Source organism: Myxocyprinus asiaticus, chromosome 36 (assembly GCF_019703515.2).
Source record: "Myxocyprinus asiaticus isolate MX2 ecotype Aquarium Trade chromosome 36, UBuf_Myxa_2, whole genome shotgun sequence".
NCBI lineage: Eukaryota > Metazoa > Chordata > Actinopteri > Cypriniformes > Catostomidae > Myxocyprinus > Myxocyprinus asiaticus.
Genome location: NC_059379.1, coordinates 34,407,700 through 34,430,541, shown reverse-complemented (window position 1 = coordinate 34,430,541; position 22,842 = coordinate 34,407,700). Strand labels below are relative to the sequence as shown.

The window sequence follows — 22,842 nt, the reverse complement described above, 5'->3', positions numbered from 1 at the left end:
GCAGGACATTTTTCTGTTTTTCTACTACATACTTTGGATTGCTGCACCACCATGAACAGTCATATGTAGTGGCCTTGAGTTGCAATGTGTCCATGATGCAGCCATGATAATATCTCCTCATGTGAGGGAAGAAGGCTGAAAAGAAGAAGGCTTGATGATGTTGTGAGGCTTTAGTGGACAGATGCAAGTCTTCCTTTGGCCCTCTAAACAAATGTGCCCTCCTGAGCATTTATTAGGGCCCCAGCACTGAAAGTGTGAAGGCCCCATTGTTCTTCTAAGGATTCTTCTTCTTCTTTTCAAGGTTTTGGGTGCTTTTGGGGCACTTAACATGCTTAAAAACTCATTAAATTTTGCAAACACATCAGAGTTGTCAGCCATTAGGCCTGGGCCAAAGTTCACACATGGACTTGTAAGGGGGCCTCTGTAGCACCCCCTTTTCACCAACAGTCATCAAACTTGGTACATATATTGATCTCATCAAGTGGACAACTTTCATAATTATAGTCAAACAGGAAGTCAGCCATTTTGGATTTTTTTGAAAATTGCAGGCTCTGAACTTTTAAATACTCTGCCTAGGGGATTCATGTGACTGTCACCAAATTTAGACAACATTATGCCAAGACATTAAAGATGCTAAATTGCGAACTGATTTTTGATATATTGAACAGTGTTGCCATGGCGAGGCAATAAATTAATGGCAAAAAATGGGAAACAGGAAGTGTCACATGTCTTCTTCATGCATTGTGTGATTTAGATCAAACTTGAGCTGTATGTTTGGTCTTGGGGCTGATCACATGGATGTGGTCGAGGGGGTGGGTGCTCTGTAGCACCCCCTGTAATAGGGACATTTTAGGGAATTTCTGTTGCACCCACTTTTTCACCTCCTGTCACCAAACTTGATGCATATATTGTTCTCATCAAGCCAGACAAATGTTATCATTACACTCATCAGCTCTGCCCATGAAGTCGGAAATTTGAACTTTTAAATACTCCTCCCAGGGGATTAATGTGACTGGCCCCAAATGTGGGCAACATTATGCCAAGACATTGAAGATGCTTAATTGCAAACATATTTTTGATATATTGAACAGTGTTGCCATGGCGAGGCAATAAATTAATCGCAATAAAAGGGAAACAAGTGTGAAAAATGCAAAACAGGATGTGTCTCGTATCTTCTGCGTGCATTGTGTTATTGTGTGTTTTGTAATAGGGGCTGATCACATGGATGTGGCTATTGTGGATCACGGTCATAGCACCACCAATTGGCAGTAGGAAGTGTGGCACTTAAAACAGACTTTGAAATAGTCCTCTTACATTTACCCAATTTGCTTCAAAATTGTTTAGAATAATGTCAAGACACCGCTGATGTAAAGTTGTGAAGGGATTCTTGATATCTTTAATAGTGTTGTCATGGCAACGGATCAAATTACATGATGTTGTAGTGTATTCGGGTGTTTTTGACACACTCAGCCATATGTTTAATCACGCTCATGACATGAATGTGGCCATAGGGACACTTCGAATAGACTTTGAAAAATAAAACCCTTCTTATATTCATCCCTGTCACATCAAATTTACTCAGACTAGTGTCAAAATTAATAAGGTAAAGGAATTCTTGATATTGTAAATGATATTATCATAGCCACAAGTCAAATAACAATATTATTTTTTGGACTGTTCAAGGGTTATTCCAACACTTGCCATAATTACACATTTATTACATTTGCCACACACATCAAAGTTGTTAACCATTAAGTCTGAGCAGAAGGTAAGACATGGTGTCTTACTTGTTTACTCTACCAAATGCATGTGTCCATCATGCATTGTTTTCCGAAAGCCACCGGGTGGAAATGGACCCATGGTGCTTGGGCCCGTCATCGCTGCTTTCAGCTATATTTGCTGTTGTGCTCTTATAAAAAACAGGAAACAGACACGTGAGCTTTTATGTAGCAGAACTGCTGTGTGCTCAATGCACCATTAACAAGTCAAATAGACATTAAGATACATTTTTATTAAGATTTTATATAGATGTTATTAAGATAAAAAATAACAATAATAATAACAGCACTAACAAAAAGCCAACCTTTTATCCCCAAGGGAAGTATTACAAATCATTATGTAAACGTGTATATGTGAATTATAACACATAAAGGGAGCATAAAAGTAATCCATATGACTGCAGTGATTAAATTCATATCTTCAGAAGTGGTATGATAGGTGTGGGGGAGAAACATAAATATTGAAGTCATTTTTTGACATAAATTCTCCTACCTGCCCAGTAGGGGTTGATATGCACAAAGAATGTGAATCACCAGAAGTAGAACAAAGAGAAGGTGAAAGTGATGGAAAAAGCACATAAATATTGATCTGTTTCTCACCCACACCTATCATATCGCTTCAGAAGATATGGATTTAACCATCAGAGTCATCTGAAGTACTTTTATGTTGCCCTTAGGAGGATTTTGGAACTTTCACTTTCACAGATTTCACTTGCATTGTATGGACCTACAGAGATGAGATATTTTTCTAAAAATCTTCATTTGTGTTCAGCAGATGAAAGAAATTCATGCACACCTGGGATGGCATAAGGGTGAGTAAATGATGAGAGAATTTTAATTTTTAGGTAAACTAACCCTTTAACCATATATAAACGTCCCTTTTTCAGGACTTTTTTTTTTTTTCTGAATATCACACCTGCAGGACAGGTACAGGATGGCAACAACAACTGCCAGAGTTACACCAGGAATGCACAATCCCTCCATCAGTGCTCAGACTGTCCGCAACAATCTGAGAGAGGCTGGACTGAGGGCTTGTAGGCCTGTTGTAAGGCAGGTCCTTACCAGACATCACCGGCAACAAAGTCGCCTATGGGCACAAACCCACCTTCGCTGGACCAGACAGGACTGGCAAAAAGTGCTCTTCACTGGTAGGACTCGCGTTTATCGTCGAAGGAATGAGTGTTACACCGAGGCCTGTACTCTGGAGCGGGATCGATTTGGAGGTGGAGGGTCTGTAATGGTCTGGAGCGGTGTGTCACAGCATCATCGGACTGAGCTTGTTGTCATTGCAGGCAATCTCAACGCTGTGTTTACAGGGAAGACATCCTCCTCCCTCATGTGGTACCCTTCCTGCAGGCTCATCCTGACATGACCCTCCAGCATGACAATGCCACCAGCCATACTGCTCGTTCTGTGCATGATTTCTTGCAAGACAGGAATGTCAGTATTCTGCCATGGTCTGCGAAGAGCCCGGATCTCAATCCCATTGACCACGTCTGGGACCTGTTGGATTGGAGGGTGAGGGCTAGGGCCATTCCCCCCAGAAATGTCCAGGAACTTGCAAGTGCCTTGGTGGAAGAGTGGGGTAACATCTCACAGCAAGAACTGGTAAATCTGGTGCAGTCCATGAGGAGGAGATGCACTGCAGTACTTACTGCACTGCCCCCCCCCCCCCCGTTCAGGGACACATTATTCAATTTCTGTTAGTCACATGTCTGTGAAACTTGTTCAGTTTATGTCTTAGTTGTTAAATCTTTTTATGTTCATACAAATTACACATGTTAAGTTTGCTGAAAATAAAAGCAGTTGAAAGTGAGAGGACATTTCTTTTTTTGCTGAGTTTATTTATAATATAAAGGATTTGTTTCGTTTCAAAGCTGTTCATACTTTAAAAATGGTTGTATTTTAGACGCTGTCAATACCTCCATATTCTAGGTTTCAGCGCCTATCCAAACATACAAAAATGTTCAATTACATGTTACATCCAAATAGCTATAATAATAATAATAATAATGAGATTAGGTTAACTTATCTGTCAAACACTAGTATGTTAATAAGGCAGGGTTGCCTTTTGATTAACGGAAGCAAACATATTTTCATATTCACCTCTAGTCTTAAAAACTACAGAGAGAAATAAAAATACAAATGCAACTCTAGTTCCTCAATGCACTATTTGTGGTCTATTGACTCTAAATGAGAAAATCCATTTATGGAACGTTTTATGGAACTTGTTTTGTAACAACCATAAAATCCTGTGGGAGCCTCTACCATAAAATGTGTCCCTCACATCTGTTGTCATGGCATCATCTCATTTGCTCCTCACACTGTAACAAAGTCATTCAGAGGAGAAATTTATTTCCTTGGGAGCAAGAGGGTGAGTCCAAAGTCTTCAAAATCTGCTGACAAAAGAGCTAGAGGTCTTCATTTAAAGGAAGGACCCTTAAATCTCCCTTCCAATGTGTCGTTCACTTTAGAAGCATACTGGGCAGCACACGCCAGCAGCCTAGCAGCTTTCCATGGCAACGGTGGCCTGGGTCTGTTGTAATCGAGAGGTGGACAAGGCGATTAGCGCAAGAAGGACGGAGCACTTCGGACTGTTTTCACAGCTGTGGCCCCCCTTCTTTAAGAGCAGGCCAGTGGGAGTTCTGTTCTCCTGTCCTCCTATAAATCTCTCCATACAGCAGCCCAAGGTTTATCCAGAGCTTGATTGGCCAAAACAGGCGAATCTGAAATGTCAGCCAGGATCTTGGTGTTTGTAATGTATGTGATGAGATGACACGGTCTGGGTTTCAGACCAGATTTTGTGATCACTTAAGAGTATGAGGCATTTTTAAAGGATTCATTTGAAATGTGTCACTTCTGCACCACTACTGACTACGGTATGAAAATTGACGGTTTTCATACCATGTACATTTGCTTATCTACGTTATTGAGAAAAAAAAATGCAACCGGACAAAGAATCTCAACTGCAAGTGTGCAGCTCCTTTCCTCCTTGTCTACCTGTCAGACTCGTCAACTCTCCACACACACACATGCAGCGGAGAAAATGTCAGAGAGAAGTGAGGTGAGTGTGTGTGTGAGTTACAGCAGTGTTTCTCAACTGGTGGGTCGCAACCCAAAAGTGGGTCACAGGTCTTTTCGGACTGGGTCCTGTCCTGTCCTGAAGCAAAACCAGTTGAGAACCACTGAGTTAAAGGTACAGACAGGAACAGTCTGGCTTAGCTGTCACATACCTACAGTATATGTTAATTATGAATAATCATAGGACATTACTTTAAAAGCTCACACAGCTGATGTTATTTTTCATTTAGTAGTTAATTTAACATGCTATGCTAACATGTAAACTAACATGCTTTAGTTATATAACATGTTATAGTTACATGCTATTTTTTTTATCATGTTTATAATTTGGTTTATTATTACAATTCTGTTAGCTTTCTTATTTATTTTATTTATTTTTATTTATTTTCAAAAGGGAGAGGTTTTTTACACATACATCAATTTAAAAAAATGGTTTCAAGTTTCAATTATAATAAAGCATTTGTTCAACCAAAAAAAAAAAAAAAAAACTAATTTAAGGGTCATTGTAACTGATAATAATAATTGTGTAATACCGTTTGCCGTGATACCTCGAAACCGTAATATATTGTGAGGCGGTTATCGTACCGTGAAAATCTCATACCGTTGCAACCCTACTACTGACTGTTTTCAGACAGGTTTCCCAAACACCACCTGTCTTCCATTGGTTTAACAAAAACATAGTCCCACCCCAAACTCACATGATTGGTTGAGCCAGCGTTGCTGTGTCGGACTGGTTGGGGCACTGAAACAAACAAAGCCATGTTCTGATAGCGCCACAGAGCCACAGTGTTTAAAGTTTTCGGGGGTAATCAACCTATAAACAGTTTACATATAACTGTCTCTGCATATTTAGCTGGAATAGGAAAAAGTATTTTAACATCAGAAAAATGACACACTTCAGCTTTATGCATGGCCGAACCCATAATGTATGGCGCCTCTTAGAGCAGGGAACAAATTTATTTTCTGAAATAGTTTAGAAATAGAAATAGTCCCTCACAATAAATTTTGTGTTCCCTCGCAATAGTTTACGCTCTCACAAAACGTTTAGAAATGTCATCACAATAAGTTTTGCGTTCCCTCATGATTATTTTGAGTTCCCTCACAATAGCTATGAAAATTAACCATGGTTTTACTACAGTATCCACAGTTCAGCTTTGATTTTATTTGTAGTAAACCCATAACCACCAAATTTGCCATGGTTTTACAACAGCAATCATGTCATAAGTGTATTGAAACCATAGTACAGTAGTAAATAGTACATAGTACATAATACAGGAAAACCAAAACTCTGGTAATAAAAATAATGATTATGAGTTTTACTATAGTAACACCATGGCTAATTTGTGGTACAAGTACCATGTTTTTTTTTTACAATGGATCCTATGCCTTTACAAAACTTGACCATGGTTTCACTATAGTAAAACTGCATTAACAATGACTGTGATTTGGCAGAAGGATTAGGATTTGTATTACTATAGCTGTATTTTGCTTTATTATTGCTATGGTTTTACAACAAATATCACGTTTATCCTACAAATATCACCATCAAAATATGGTTACTGCAGCAAATATGGTAAATTTTGTGGTAAGTGTGGTTTTACTACAAATATCATATTTGAAATACGGTTACTGTAGTAACACAATGGTATATTTTGTGGTTTCTATTGTTTCAATTCAAATATTACATTTGAACTATGGTTATTGTAGTAAAACAACTGAAAATTTTGCAGCTACTATGGTTGCACTACAAATACCATACAGTAGTTGAACTATGGTTACCGTGGTACAACAATGATTAATTTTCACAATAAAGCTATCGTGGGAGGGAACACAAAACTATTGCCTAATGGGGCCTCATAACCCAATGTTCTTTCTGTCAGCTCGACCCAATCTGGCCATTCTCCGTTGACCTCTCTCATCAACAAGGTGTTTCCATCCGCAGAACTGCTGCTCACCTGGATGTTTTTTTGTTTTGTTTTTGGCACCATTCTGAGTAAACTCTATAGCAGGGGTGTCCAAAATGTTTCTACTGGGGGCCAGATGCAAAAAGAAATAAGGTGTCTCGGGCTGCATTACTGTAATAATAATAAAAAAAGATAATTGCAACTAGATTGCCACTATTGCATTATATTTATATTCTCTGCTTAATATTATGCACATTTTAATCACATTTTGTGTTAATAAAGGATATTTCTCTCACCAAGAACACTTGCAATGGAACAGTGATGCAGGATCAGAAATGAAGGAGGGCCCGGGGCAAAAAATACCCCCAAAAGTGGCAAAAAATGCCATGAAATTCAAAATGTGGGTGCAAAAAATGCCCTGGTTTCTGTTTTTTGTTTTATTTATACCATCTGATATAGTCCTTAAAATTATACTTTAAGAGTAGCATTACACAATCTGACATAAAATGTTTTGAATAAAGGAATGACACAGTTCATTATTATAATATGTTTAGAAACAATGCCCTCATAAACATACAAATTCCCCTGAAAATTAAATCAAGTGGGCAGTTATTGGCCCCTTTATAGAAAAGTTAATTTCTGACAATTCAAAATATTATACTGGGTAAGCTTATTACATTCAATGCCTTTGGATTTTGTGTTTTTATTTTTTCAAGCCCATTCAGTGTCACTGCAAAGCACACAGAGCTGCTACTGAGGAGTTTTGGGTGTGACGCATCATCATAATCAGAATATTTTCCCGCTATGACGTGAATCAAGTAATTACTCTTTATATATTAGTAATTAAATCATAGATTCTGTTCTGTTGTTACTTCTGTATCAAATATTCTTAAAACATTTTATTTTAATTTGATCAAAATTATTGCACTCCCTTTAAATTGGTTGATGCACAAGTGCAAGCTGAGCGCGTGCAGTACATGGAGAGATTCATGAGTTTCTCGTGCTCTCTCTTATGTCCTAACTCCCAAATGGCACTGGGAAGTCCATGAATAATTTTTCATGTTTCAATGAAACATCTGAACTAACCAAATCACTAGAATTAATTAAACTTCCCAGATCTACGAACGTCTTGGTTACTGTCGTAACCTCCGTTCCCTGATGGAGGGATGAGATGTTGTGTGATGTAGTGACACTAGGGGTCGCCCTTGGGAGCCCCAAACACCTCAGATCTTTGAGAAAAGGCCAATGAGAATTGGCGAGTGGAATTTGCATGTCACTCCCCTGGACATATGGGTATAAAAGGAGCTGGCTCGCAACCACTCATTCAGGTTTTGTGCTGAGGAGCCGAGACAGGGTCCCGGCCATTTCAGCGGGTAGTACAGCGTTGTGGCAGGGGGGACACAACATCTCGTTCCCTCCATCAGGGAATGGAGGTTACGACAGTAACCGAGACATTCCCCTTCTGTCACTCACTCAACGTTGTGTCAATGTAGTGACACTAGGGGTCCCTATACAAAATGCCACAACTAGCTGAACCGTGTTACGTGGACTGCCGGTGCAGGTGCAAGCGAGCTGCTGCGTGCGTAGTAGCAGGTGCACCGGTCTGCACGTAGCCTCCCCCAATGCCCCAAAAAACGTTGTATAGTTCCCCACATCCCTGGGGGAGGAAGAGACGTATCTAGTATGGGAGCTGGCCGTGCCAGCCGTGGCCTTTTCTCTCTATGTTTTCTCTCCACAGAGTATTCAGTTATTCGGCTGGGGCCATTTTAACGCTCAATATATGCGCCGGGGAAGGTGTTCTTTTCCTATCCTATTCTTTCAGGGGGAAAAGACCCCGCGGAGACCACATCCTGCCCGGAGGGGAGGTAACATGTGGCAAGCACATCATGTGGGCTCAGAGCCACGCATGGAAGAGGCGTGGTGGTAGGTCCTGCCTGAAAGTAGAGGAGCTCTACAAACATGGCGCCCAGGACAGAGAGGGCTCTGTTGAAGGGAGATGCAGATCTGCCGACAGGGAGACCGTACTGCGGAAAATACATCACAGGGGGTTACCGGAGTAACCGGCACCTGTGGAGCACCTAACTCAGTAAGGGCATATTAGCACATGTACTGGTTCCGGCTGTGAATTCCTCCACTGAATTTGCAAGCCACAGGGCTAGGGAGGAAGGACATCCAGGGTTCACGGGTTTGTGAACTCACATGGGAAAAGAAGCGCACATCTTCGCCTCTTTGGAGGGGAAAGGCGCTATACACAAGCGATACACCCGGCCAGCTGTCCGTATTCCCGAACTTACCTGTTCATACCTGACAGAACATGGGACGAAACTGGCTAAACCCGGAGATTGTAAAATCTCGTGAAGGTATTGGGTGTCGCCCAGCATGCTGCCCTGCAGATGTCTGCTAGAGAGGTGCCATGGGCCAGTGCCCACGAGGATGCCAGACTCCTTGTGGAGTGTGCTCGTATTCCCAAAGGGGGTGGGCACGGCCTGGGCCTGGTATGCCATAGCGATAGCATCCACGATCCAGTGGGCAAGCATCTGTTTGGAGACAGCGTTCCCTTTCCCAGTGTCTAAAGCTCTGCGTGCGATCCAAGTAGATGCACAAAGTACACACCAGACACAGCAACGACAGGTCTGGGTCTGCCTCCTCCTGGGGCAGCGCTTGCAGGTTCACCACCTGATCCCTGAAGGGGGTTGTGGGAACCTTGGGCACATAGCCCTTCTGGGGTCTCAGGATTACATGAGAGTCACCTGGACTGAACTCCAGGCAGGTATCGCTGACAGAGAACACTTGCAGGTCCCCGACCCTCTTGATGGAGGTGAGCGCAATCAGGAGGGCCGTTTTCAAGGAGAGGGCTTTTAATTCGACTGACTCTAGCGGCTCAAAGGGGGCTCCGTGAAGGCCCAAGAGGACAACAGAGAGATACCATGAGGGGAACAGGCGTGGCCTAGGAGGATTCAGCCTCCGGGCACCTCTCAGGAACCTGATGATCAGGTCGTGCTTCCCTAAGGACTTCGTGGTGTGCCGCTATGGTGGCCACATACACCTTCAAGGTGAAGGGGGACAGCCGTTCCTCCAGCCTCTCCTGCAGGAAGGAAAGCACTGACCCGACTGCACATCTCTGAGGGTCTTCAGCTCGGGAAGAACACCAATTCGCGAACCGACGCCACTTCAGTGTATAAAGCTGCCTCGTGGAGGGAGCTCTGGCCTGAGTGCTCGTGTCTACCACTGCTGGTGGTAGGCCACTTAGGTCTTCCGCGTCCCATCCAAGGGTCAGACGTGGAGGTTCCAGAGGTCTGGGCGCAGGTGCCAGATGGAAGAAAGAAGGTCCTTCCTCAGGGGAATTCACCAGAGAGGAGCTGTCGTGAGGAGCATGAGGTCTGAGAACCAAGTCTGGGTGGGCCAATACGGGGCCACGAGGGTGACCTGCTCCTCGTCCTCCCTGAACTTGCACAGGGTCTGTGCAAGTAGGCTCACTGGGGGGAACGCATACTTGCGCAGCCCCCAGGGCCAGCTGTGTTCCAGCGTGTTTGGGCCGAGGGGGGCCCCGTCAGAGAATACAAGAGCGGGCAGTGGGAGGTTTCTCAGGAGAAAAATAGGTCTACTTGTGCTTTGCCGAACCGACTCCAAATCAGCTGGACCACCTGAGGGTGGAGTCTCTACTCTCTCCTGAGCATCACCTGCCGCGACAGTGCGTCCGCTGTGGCGTTGAGGTTGCCCGGGATGTGAGTAGCCCACAGCGACCTCAGTCGCTGCTGACTCCATTGGAGGAGACGGCGGGCGAGTTGCGACATGTGACGTAAGCGTAAGCCGCCTTGGCAATTTATATACATTACTGTCGCTGTGTTGTCCGTCCGGACCAACACATGCTTGCCCCGGATCAACGGCAAAAGCCTCCTCAGGGTGAGCAATACTGCCAGCAACTCGAGGCAGTTGATGTGCCAACACAGTCGCGGTCCTGTCCAGGAGCCAGCAGCTGCGTGCCAGTTGCACACGGTGCCCCAGCCTCGCTTGGAGGCGTCTGTCGTAATGATGATGCACCTGGACACTTGCTGTAGGAGAACTCCTGCCCGTAGAATTGCAAGGTCTGTCCAAGGGCTGAACAAGTGGCAGCAGATCTGCGTGATGGCCACACGATGTGTGCTGCGGTGCCATGCCAACCTCGGGACTCGAGTCTGAAGCCAGTGCTGAAGCGGTCTCATATGCATCAACCCTAGTGGCATGACCAGTGCTGAGGATCCCATATGCCCCAGGAGCCTCTGAAAATGTTTCAGTGGAACCGCTGTTCTCTGCTTGAACGACTTCAGGCAGTTCAGCACTGACCGAGCGCGCTCGCCCAGAGGGATCAGGACTACCCACATGCAGTTCCTGTAGTGCCTTGGCCTGGTGTATTTGCAGGAGGGCCATGGCATGCAGGGCAGAGGCGGCCTGACCAGCAACGCTGTAGGCTTTGGCCGTCAGAGACGACGTCGTCCTACAGGCCTTGGAAGGGAGTGCCGGGCGATCCCGCCAGGTGGCTGTGCTTTGCAGGCACAGGTGCACTGCAACCACCTTATCCGCCTGAGGGACCTCCGTATACCCATGGGCTGCCCCGCGAGGGTAGTGAGAGCGGACGAGCTGGGAGGTCGGTTTCGGGCAAAAAAAGGTGCCCTCCTGTGAGCGGCGCCCTGAACCCAGGAACCAATCATCTAGCCGCGAGGGCTCAGGGGAGGGTGGAAGGTTCCACTCCAACCTGACACACGCGGCAGCCCGGGCAAGCATGGCGGTCATCTCGCTGTCAGCGTCAGACTGGGCGGGCCAACCCGAAGGTGGCAGCCCAGTCGAGTCCTCAGCGTCTGACATCGCCAGTATGCTCTCCGATGTAGCGATCGAGCACTCATCCCACTCCGGAGCTCCGAAAGGGACACCAAGCTGGCCCTGGGACGAGCTGGTCTCCTCTCGGAACTCGCCGGAGGCAAACGAGCGTGCTGGGGAATGGGAGGTCCGCTGGGATTTACCCGGCGGAGCCGCGCACATTGAAGCCCCCAAATCGCCTCCAGCACCAGCCGGGCCGGCCTCGTACCCAGAGGTAGAAGGCACGGCATGGGGGGCGGCTAGAGTGGCTTTCCCCCGGAAGAAGGAAAGCCGTGACTGCAACGTTGCCATGGTCATATTCTCGCAATGAGAACATGAACCAACCACGAACGCTGCCTCAGTGTGATTACGACCCAGACACGTGAGGCAGCGCCCGTGGCTGTCGGAAGCGGAGAGATAGCGACCGCATCCAGGAATCACACAAAGACTGAAAGGCATCTTGAAAAAGACGCGTCTTTAAAAAGACGTTCACGTCAATGTGTTTGCTATAATAGAGAAAATATACTCTTTGCAGGTATATAAACTCTCTTAGCGCTGTTGAAGCACCCAGAGGTGTAATCTGCACAGATCTGTGCAGAAGGAGAGAAAAGCCGATGGAATGCGCCGTATATCCAACAGCAAACGCTTCTTGGGAGGTGAATGGACCGGTAGTGCAAGACAGCTTGTTGACACACAACCACTCGGCTCCGAAGAAAAAATCTGAATGAGTGGTTGCGAGCCAGCTCCATTTATACCCGTATGTCCAGGGGAGTGGCATGCAAATTCCACTCGCCAATTCTCATTGGTCTTTTCTCAAAGATCTGAGGTGTTTGGGGCTCCCAACACAACGTCGAGTGAGTGACAGAAGGGGAAAGGATGTTACAGGAAAGTATGCTTGGCTCACGCATCTCTGTGCTTGTTTAATAAACTTGTGCGTGGTGGTATCGTGACATTTTATCGAGAATGAGTGAAGTATCTAACCTAATAGTGATCCTTTCACAAATGCATCATTCTTTTTGCATGTGGCTTCATCCATTCATTCCAAACTCCTGAACTCTTCTAATGGATGAAGCTAGTTGCAACTAAAGAGAACACACTAGTGGAGACAATGCGCTGTGAAACGTGGCTGCACATGACAGCAACACTCAGTGTTCAGAATATTAATTTCATAAAATTTCTCAATAGCGGGCCAAAATCTGTTCTATTTCTAAAATCTGATGCGGGCCGCATCAGAGCAGTCGGTGGGCCGCAGATGGCCCGCGGGCTGTAGTTTGTACACCCCTGCTCTAGAGAATGTTGTGAGTGAATATCCCAGGAGATCAGCAGTTACAGAAATACTCAAACCAGCCCGTCTGGCACTAAAAATCATGCCATGGTCGAAATCACATTTTTTTCCCATTCTGATGGTTTATGTAAATATTAACTGAAGCTCCTGACCCGTATCTGTATGATTTTATGCAGATTTATTAAGATTCATTTTCTTTTGAATAATGAGATGAACAGATGAATCGAGTACAATGAGGTAAATTTTCGTTTCAAACTGACAGACAAAAAGCATCTAGCAACAACAGAAATGCTACTAATTTTAGACCAGCGCATTCATTTCATACTTCTAAGATACAGCTAAAAGGAAATAATTTTGATTTATGGTCAACTTACACACAGAAGGGGAACTCTGAAAGAAGCTTTGTCTTGCAGAGTAAATCAAAGCCAACATTTTTTGTGACAGTGTTGTTTGAGGGCCTGCAGAGTATCAAGCCGAGCTTTATGATGTCAAATGAGAGAAACAGACAGTGAGAGAGACTTCAGAGACCAAGATGAGAAGTCCCCACATCAGCTCAGACTCTGCAGAAATGGAATGTGTCCTCAGGAGCCACATAAATACACCGCAAGCTGCATTTCCACTTTTAACACACAAAGAAAGAGTCTCCGGGCCATTCGTAGTACTTAGCATTCCAGTTCGGGCCCATCAGAAGGCAATGATGATTGTATTAGTTGTGATTGCTCTTTGGCCAGTAGAGGCGAGAGATAATACCACATAGCTGTGGGTGTTGGTCGCCTCCCAGATGATCCAGGGATGTGGAGACTTTTAGGAGCCTGTAACTGTGTCTGCAAAGTATCTGTCATTTTTAAGCAGTCAGTGCCCTGATATTAATAAGGACTTTTAGTCACCAAGAGAGATGACTAGTTTAGAAAACCTTACTTATGCTGTCAGAGGTTATTCATCTATTAGGTCACATAAATAATGATTTCATTAGCTGACGTAACCATTTATGAGCTAGTTTACGAAGGCAATTGTGATTAGAGTTCGAACGATAGTGGATTCTGCCAAAACCGATTACTAAGCTGGTGGGAAAGGTTGATAACCGATTAATCGGCCGATTGCTTTTTAAAATCAATATACAGTATATAGAATGAAAAAAATTATAATAATTTTTTACTTTCCTTACCATGATGGACACAGGCATTATTACAAAATTAATAAAATCCCATATGCAGTTTATTGTGCAACCAAAATCCCAATAATAACCAGAAAAACAATAATATTTGGAGCATAAAGTGGGACTTTTAATTATAAACAAGCCTGAAACACACCTGGGACTCTTATTTGAAATGACAGAGACTTGGCCCCATTACAATACTTTATTAAGCTATAGAAAATACACACACACACAAAAATGTATCACAACTACTGTATCAGTATAGATTTCTGCCAATATCCGAAAGTTATCACAAATTAACTATTGGCACTGATTAATTGGTTAAACCGTTATATCGGTCTACCTCTACTTGTAATTGGTGTACTTGTTCTCAATGATTACCTGAATAATCTGGAAGACCCTAGTTTAAGGTCAGAACTAGGGTCAAAAGTCAATACCAACATTCTGTATAAAATAATGTAACAGTACAAGTCTTTCAACAATTTTTGCCTCGTGGTAATGCAGCCTTGTGTGTGATTGGTCAAACACAAATGGCCATCTTGATGAGCTATTAAAGGGGCCATGACACAAGAAATAAAAATGTCCTTGATCATTTAACATATAAGAGGTCATTGTACTAAGTAAGTATACTGTAAGTTTCAGAACTCAAAACTTCCTCCTCACAGCAAAAAGAGCATTTGTTGAAAAAGCTGCCAAAATGACTCGTTCCCTACTTCCTCCACATTTTGATGTCACACTGTGGTAGACATTTGCATCTTACCATCTCCACAACAACACATCAACGTCTACTTTACCTTATCACTTCCGTAGCCCCGCCCAGAAGTGGTGACCAGTGAGATGGCAAGAGAGAGAGAGCAGGTCAGTCAAGAGCAGAGAGCCAATCAGAACAGTGGGCATTTACCGTCAAGTCTTAAAAGAGAAGCAGCACCAAAACAGAGCGTTTCTGACAGAGGATCAGGATTTATTTATTTTTTTGCAAATATATGACTGTTTTTTGTGCAAACAACTTTATTAATATTATGAGTGAACCTCAGGGAACATATTATAATAATTAAAAAGGCATGTCATGACCTCTTGTAAACACAGTGAATGTAAATTGAAATATCGGATCTGTACATTAGGCAAGTTTCTTGTTGGAAGACCAAGAAGATTGAAAATTGATACATTAATCGAACAACAGTTAGTAAAATCAACTTACTGAACGTGCTCTTCATCTTAAATGTTTTTATTCTTTACTTACTGTGATGGGGTGGCTCAGACATAGAAGCTACAAGAGTCCAAAATGAATGGAGTCCTACGTTTAGTTTATTGTGATACCAAAATCCCAATTATAACCATAATAAAATAAAGATTTGGTGCATAACGCAAGACTTTTATCAGAAATACAGCGGGGACTTTATTTAGCAATGTTTGCGCTCCCATCTGCTCACACAAACACAGCCTAATGAGCCACACAAAATATGCACTCTTACAATATTTTACAATGTATTACAATGAGCAGCAATTATCAACCATAGATCATCGTTCATCAACAGGATATCATCAGCGATCACTTGTCATAAATGTCTAGTATTCTGGTAATATTCTAACATTTTTTTGACATTTTTTCCCTTATTGTTGTTAATTTTTGGAGATAACCGATAGTTCCAAAGGCAACTTTTAGAACCAATTATGAACTATATTTACCATTTAGCACCATTTCTTCCTGGCCGGCCCTGGAGCATTCTACAGTCTGAACCATGGTTATAATAGTTTTATTTCTATTTCGTTTAAAAATGTTGCTCCAATTTAGTTATGTTTTCATTTTGTTTGTTAGTTCTTTGTTAGTTTTAGTTTAGTTTTAGTTTTTCATTACATATAGTTTTTATTTTAGTTCTTATTTCAAGTGATACATATAGAATGGGGAAAACAGGCATTTGTGCAATGTGGGTCATATAGCTGGACACCCAAATGTATAGTTTGTGAATAATACTTATAATATTAAAAATCTTCATTTTAATAAGACCAACTGAATTTTATTACTGATATTACAGTAGAAGAAAACACATACTTCCGATTTTAAGAATGCTTCTTTTTTACAGAACTTTAACCACAAAGTCATTTTTAGTGCATTTGACATTTGAAAGTAAGTCTTGTCACAACTCTGAAAACTGAACATCAAACAAAACTCTATACCACTTCCAAATGAAATGTAAAACAAATCACTGATTGAAGGTGTAAGACAGAATGTGTGAAAAGACTGTGTGTGTGTGTGTGTGTGTGTGTGTGTGTGTGTGTGAGAGAGAGAGAGAGAGAGAGAGAGAGAGAGAGAGAGAGAGAGAAAGAAAGTCAGAATAAATTACTGGATATTATATTGTTTCTGTTCTCTTTGTTTTAACATCATGCATTGGCAACACAACGAACTGTCATTCAAATAAAGGTTCAAATGTGCATAATTGAAGTCCCATACACGGCTAGTGCGTTTTCTATAGGGTGACCAGATTTTAAAAGTTTTAAACTGGGGCACCTGGGGGGTTCGCAGTATACATTGTATTAAAATATGTAGATATTTGTAAAATGTACAAATTCCATATAGCCTATTCTATCCATATGATGTCATATTGCATGTGTAATAATGATATGACTTGTGAGTGTTTGAAATTTCTTGTCAGCTACACATTTTTACACAAATTTAAACTTAAAAGTTAAAATACAATTCCACAAGTGCTTGTACTATTTTTTTAAAAAAACACAGCTGTATGAATATGACCTGCAATCTCTTATTTAACACTGTGGCCATGGGAAAGTGAACATTTACAGTGACAGCAGAACATTTCAATTCAATTTTCACGTGTTGTGCAAAGAAATATATTGGCTTCTTTCAGCATGTTGAATATGCATTTTCATTAGGGCATTTCTAATTTGTGTTGCATGATGACAGAGAGCAGCAGAGAGGGCCAAGCGCATGAGTCGTTGTCATGGTAACCAGATAGATTCTGAGGGGATTGTTGCAAAACTATAATGAAAGTATTGTCAAATCATTGTGTAATGCAATAAAATATCTTCCCTGCAAGCGATACCAGACATGATACCAAGAAGGACGTTGAGGATATTTAATTGAAAAGAAAAAAAATCAGTGAGCCTAGCAGCTGAAACTGGGAAATTATTAATTTTTTTAGAGAAATGACGGGACATCGGGACACACCTCGTAAAACCGGAACCGACTTCTGGTCACCCTGGTTTTCTAACTGCTTTGCTTCTCTCCATGATGTACTGTAATGATTCCCTCCCGCTCTGTCTTTGCTAATGTAATGAGGGTAATAGGCCATCTGCTAGTGCTATCGCCGCCTAGTGGCATCTTCATGTTAAGGTGACAGCAGGTTTAAAGGTTTAACCTTAACATCCAGCCTCTTTTTGTGCATGAGCTTGAAAACGACATACCCAAAGTAAAACTCTCCATCCTTTGGTCTACAAACACAAACTTGGGCTTGTTTGAAAGTAGACACTAAGACATTTGTTATTCAAGAGTAAAAATTTATCATTGTAGTATAAAAAAATTAGTTAGAGCTATTCAAATATTTTGAATAGTTATCGCAAATATTATTTATATAATACTTTTTTTAAATATATGCAAGACTATGCGCAGTGCCCCAAAAACACATCTGATACAATGCCACATGTCTGCTTAAGGTCTGACACAATTTTGAAGTCGATATGATCAAAACTCTTTGTTCCATAATGATTTATGTAAGTGTACTTCCAAAAAAGGCCACTTGGAGGTGTCAATAGCCCACTTGTAGTAACTCCGTAAACCAATTATCAAAGTGGTTCAAAACACACAATTTGTTTATATTTCAATGTAAAAAATACCACACAAACTTTCAAGATTTCATTTTTTTTTTATTATTATTATTTGGGAATATATTATAATGCATTCCATATATATTTATGCATTTTATAAACAATGTGAAAAGAACAATGCAATTTGAAATGTTGCAGTGGAAATAAACTTTTACTTACAATAAAGACACTTCTGTTAATTTTTTTCCCATACAAATGCAGATTGACTTGAATTGAGCTTTTGCTCTGCTGTTCACCCAGGGTCTTTAGCCACTGCCTCAATCCGGGGAGCCTCGCTCTCCCCGGCTTCGATCACCGTCAGTGAAGCCTGGGGCACACCTGCTCCCAATGCAAATTGAACGAAAAGCAGTGGAAAAAAATGACTGAGTGTGCTCTGGGGGTCTAACTCACGGTGACTGAAGCCGAGGAGAGTGGCTTATCTCAGCTTGAATGACAAGTCCGAGCCCCCTGGATGTGCAGTTGAATGGGGTTTGATGAAAAAATGCAATCAGGAGCGTGTGTTCTCCAAACCCTCAATGATGGTGACTGAAGCCGAGGAGGGTGGATCAGATCACGGGTCCAAAAGCCGAGTTCTTTGTCGACAGTACGGCAGTAACACGCTATAACTGCACACCATGCGTAAAAGCGCAAACAAACACAGTCCACGGTTTTCCACTCCAATCCTTCGTGAATCAGCATCAGGGATATATACAAACCTCATATTGTTGTTTTCATCTTTTCATTAGCTACATGACCCATCAGTTAAAAATGATCTAGCTTTTCATTGGCTTGTTTTATCCAGAGACAAACATGGATGATGCATATCTTTATGTCACTCATGTTGACTGTCCTGTTTGGCTATTTTGAGTGACTACCCAATCACAACTGCACAGAAATTTATGAGGGAGGGCTCATTTTGTTTGTAAGACCCTCCCAAATATCATGTTTGGGTATTTTGTTACTGAAACACTACACAGAGTGCAAGATTTCACAGAGAATGGACATGAATGATAATGTGTTTAATATGTAAAACCTGAACAAAAACAGATTGATAATTATTTTTTCATATTTGTATATTTTTGGACTAAAATCTCTAATGGATTTTATTTATTGGACTCTTGCAATGAAAAGCATACCGAAGTTTGGAGGATTGTGCTCATCTTTGTTTGGCTGGAAGACAATAAAGCTCAGAATTTCCAGTTTAATTTTCTGTGTTTTGATTTTCACTCGACATGTTTAATAAAATCTTATTGATTGCGATCATAAAAATCTCTTTAAAATATCAAATTTTGATATTTCAAATGATATATTGGATGTCAATATTAGTTTACAATTTCACAGTTTACACATGCATTAAACATAAATAAATAAGTAACAGGTTAAAAACCTATAGCAAAAAAAATGAAAACTAAATATTTTTTACATTTATTTTTATTTTAGTTTAGTTTTTTCAGAGCCATGAAAATGTATTTTAGTTTAGTTTCAGTCTGTTTTTTGTTTTGTTTTTGGCACCATTCAGAGAAAATTCTAGAGACTGCTGTGTGTGAAAATCCCAGGAGATCAGCAGTTACAGAAATACTCAAACCAGCCCGCCTGGCACCAACAATCATCCATGCGGTTATCTAATCAGCCAATCGTGTGGCAGCAGTGCATAAAATCAGCAGATACGGGTCAGGAGCTTCAGTTAATGTTCACATCAACCATCAGAATGGGGAAAAAAATTTGTCTCAGTGATTTGGAGCGTGGCATGATTGTTGGTGCCAGATGGGCTAGTTTGAGTATTTCTGTAACTGCTGATCTCCTGGGATTTTCATGCACAACAGTCTCTAGAATTTTCTCCGAATGGTGCCAAAAGCAAAAAAAATCCAGTGAGCAGCAGTTCTGTGGACGGAAATGTCTTGTTGATGAGAGAGGTCAACAGAGAATGGCCAGACTGGTTTGAACTGACAAAGTCTACGGTAACTCAGATAACCACTCTGTACAATTGTGGTGAGAAGAATAGCATCTCAGAATGCGGTTGGCGCTGTTTTGGTGGCACGAGGGGGACCTACATAATATTAGGCAGGTTTTTTTAATGTTGTGGCTGATCGGTGTATATGAATATGCTGCCTGTGTTTTGCATGCTTCAGAAGACCAAGCGCAATCACAATACATTGTGTGAATGCACGCGCAGAGGAACAGTTTTATTGTGTTCCGTGTTATAGTTTTTTGAATAGAAAGTTTCCCAAAATTTTCTCCATTCTGACAAAACGAACTTCTGTCCAAGCTTCCTAATTTTCTGACGTAGTTATGTAAAAAAAATAAAAAATATAATAAAATATATCCATCTGAAATAAATTTGATATTCATGAGAGGGCACATTGTTAAATAATACAGTGTGTTCATGTGAGGGCACATATACTATAGACAATGCCATTCTAAAATTACCTTTAAAAAGACAAGACTTGAGTTGATTTTATGTCTATCCCTTTTTCTCTCTCCCTATCTTGTACATCATTTATAGATTTAATATGACAATAAAATAATATAATAAATATTGTCAGTAGTGATGAAGCATACAGTCACCATTTGGCTTTGTAAGGCAGTGTTTTATGTTACTACTGAACAACAAACGCATTTGACCTGTAATATTTTACTTCATATTTTACTTTCATTTTCAATTAATCGGCTATCGGTCTGTTTTCCCACCTTAGTTATCGGTATCGGCAAAACCCATTATCGTTCGACCTCTAGTATTAACATTAGTTAATGCATTATGAACTAACATGAACTACCAATAAAACACTAGTATATTTAACATTAACAAAGATTAAATTAATGGTGTAAATAATTATTCATTGTTTGTTAAATAATACATAGTGCCTTAACTAATGTTATTATATTGGACCTTATTGTAAAGCGGTACCATTTATATTATTAATTAACTCATAAAGTCATTCAATTAAGCAATATGTCCAGTGGCATTATTAATTACTGCATTTATTTTTAAAATCATGAGATTGTTATGGGTATCAACTAATGGAATTTTGTTATAGTGACAGTCCTAGTCCGACCGTTGTTTGATTTAATTCCCTGAAGTACAAACTAAAGACATCCACATTTCTGTTTCTCCACAATCAACAATGTCAAACACCCAGTACAAATGACTGCATATCACTTTCACCATGCAACAGAGGTGGACCTAAAGTCTGTTGGCTCAATCGCATGTTGTGTTATCGAGTGGACCAAAGTGTGTTTTGCTCCAGAGATGTTGCGTTGTTGTCAACACTTCTTCACAGTTGTAATAAGCTGCAGACAGACTCACAGGAAGCAGCATGTCCCCAAGGACCACATGGTCTAAGCCGGGCCTGGTGCAGTGCACATGTCAGAACCCTGCATGTGTTTTCCATCATTAATTAGCTAGGATGTTTGTTGTGTGCAGTCACCAGATAAACGCAAATGATTATGTAACATTTTTGTCAGTGCAGGCAATGCCCCCAGCCGCTCACCAACATAAACCATGCGCATGGGAATCTGAATGGCCTTTAACCTGGGTCACGACCCTATAAACACATCACGGTTTAATTTTAAAAACAGATTTGATCTTTGTTTGGAATGGCTAAGCTGTTGTTTTCATTGTTTGCATTCCTTGCTCTTGAATGCATCGTTATTACGTGAAGATAACTATTAGAAATATGCCACAAGCTATTACAACTTTGCAAAGAAAGACCTGCTCTGCATAATTGCGCACCAGATGTATTTGATCATTGAAGATGTTAACGCTTGAAACATTGAAGCACCTGTCGAATATACATACTGTGTGTGTATATATATATATATATATATATATATATATATATATATATATATATATATATATATATATATATATATAGTAGTAGTGGTACAGTGAATATTACATAACTATACAGTAGTACTATATTTCAGTCGTAATTTTTTCCATTAAAATTGTGCTTTTATTTTGAAGTGAAGCCCTTTCTATTTCTGTGTGTTTTTGATGTTAACTTCTCACCTCCTGAAAAGCAGGTCGCTTACACATTCGCTTTGTCGCTTATATTACAAAATATAACCCTTACATAAACCTTTCTGCATTTTTACATTTTAATTAAGACAGTATTTGGTATGTTTATGAGCAGTTTTTCTCCGGATGCCATTAGCTGGTCCCCACAATGTCAGAGATGTCAGGTTTCATACATTTAGTCCCCTCAATGTAGGCAAAACCTGATCCACACTTATACAAAGACACACAAACCCTTAACATATGTTTCATTTAATTTATCAGATGAGAGACTCTTACCCTTCTTTGACTTGGCACCGATCTTTAGCTTGGACGGCCATGCAATCTGAGTATTTGTCTCTTCCATGACCTGTGGGGGGACAAAAGAAACACACTTTAAAGTGAGCATATTCTATACTTTTGTAGCATTGACGTATTTATTTACTTAAGTCCACATACAGTATATTGTCAGTCAAGGTTTCTTGCACCAAACATGGTCAATTTAATTTTTCTTGACCCATTTTCTACCCTCTCTCTGATCCTTACAATTAAACAGTTACTGCTGCTGTACCTTTAAGAGTTCTATTTCTAAATTACATAATCTGTATACTTGCATAGTTCACCCTTGTTGCTGTTCAGAATGCAGAATAGGTGTTAATATGAGTGGTCATATACGCTCATGGTCGTGACATTATAACATGATTTCTGAATTACCTGTTTTTGCAGCTTATTGGTAATAGGCAAATACATCAGCGATATCTGGGCATTCTGAGTTTATGTCATGCCCAGTTGGCCGAACAGAAGTGTTAGTTCACCTTTGTGTCAGTTCCAAAATTTAACAACAGCCTTATCAATAGATAAAAACATATATTTTTTTGTGAATTCTCAAACAGAAATCTAATGTATGGTAATATAAGTAAAACACAAACTTATATGTATATTAAAGCTGATGTATGTGTACGGTAACTTTTTCTGTGTTAAAATACTTT

At 41.0% G+C, this 22,842-nt stretch overlaps 1 protein-coding gene across 1 annotated transcript in view; it reads right to left on the bottom strand.

Moving 5' to 3' along the window:
• The window catches only part of LOC127426735 (protein bicaudal C homolog 1-like), a 159,269-nt gene that overhangs the window by 70,658 nt on the left and 65,769 nt on the right, over positions 1-22,842 (bottom strand). The window contains exon 3 of the mRNA XM_051673721.1: positions 22,154-22,223. Coding sequence (XP_051529681.1) covers positions 22,154-22,223 — 70 coding nt within the window. The remainder of the gene's footprint in view (positions 1-22,153; positions 22,224-22,842) is intronic.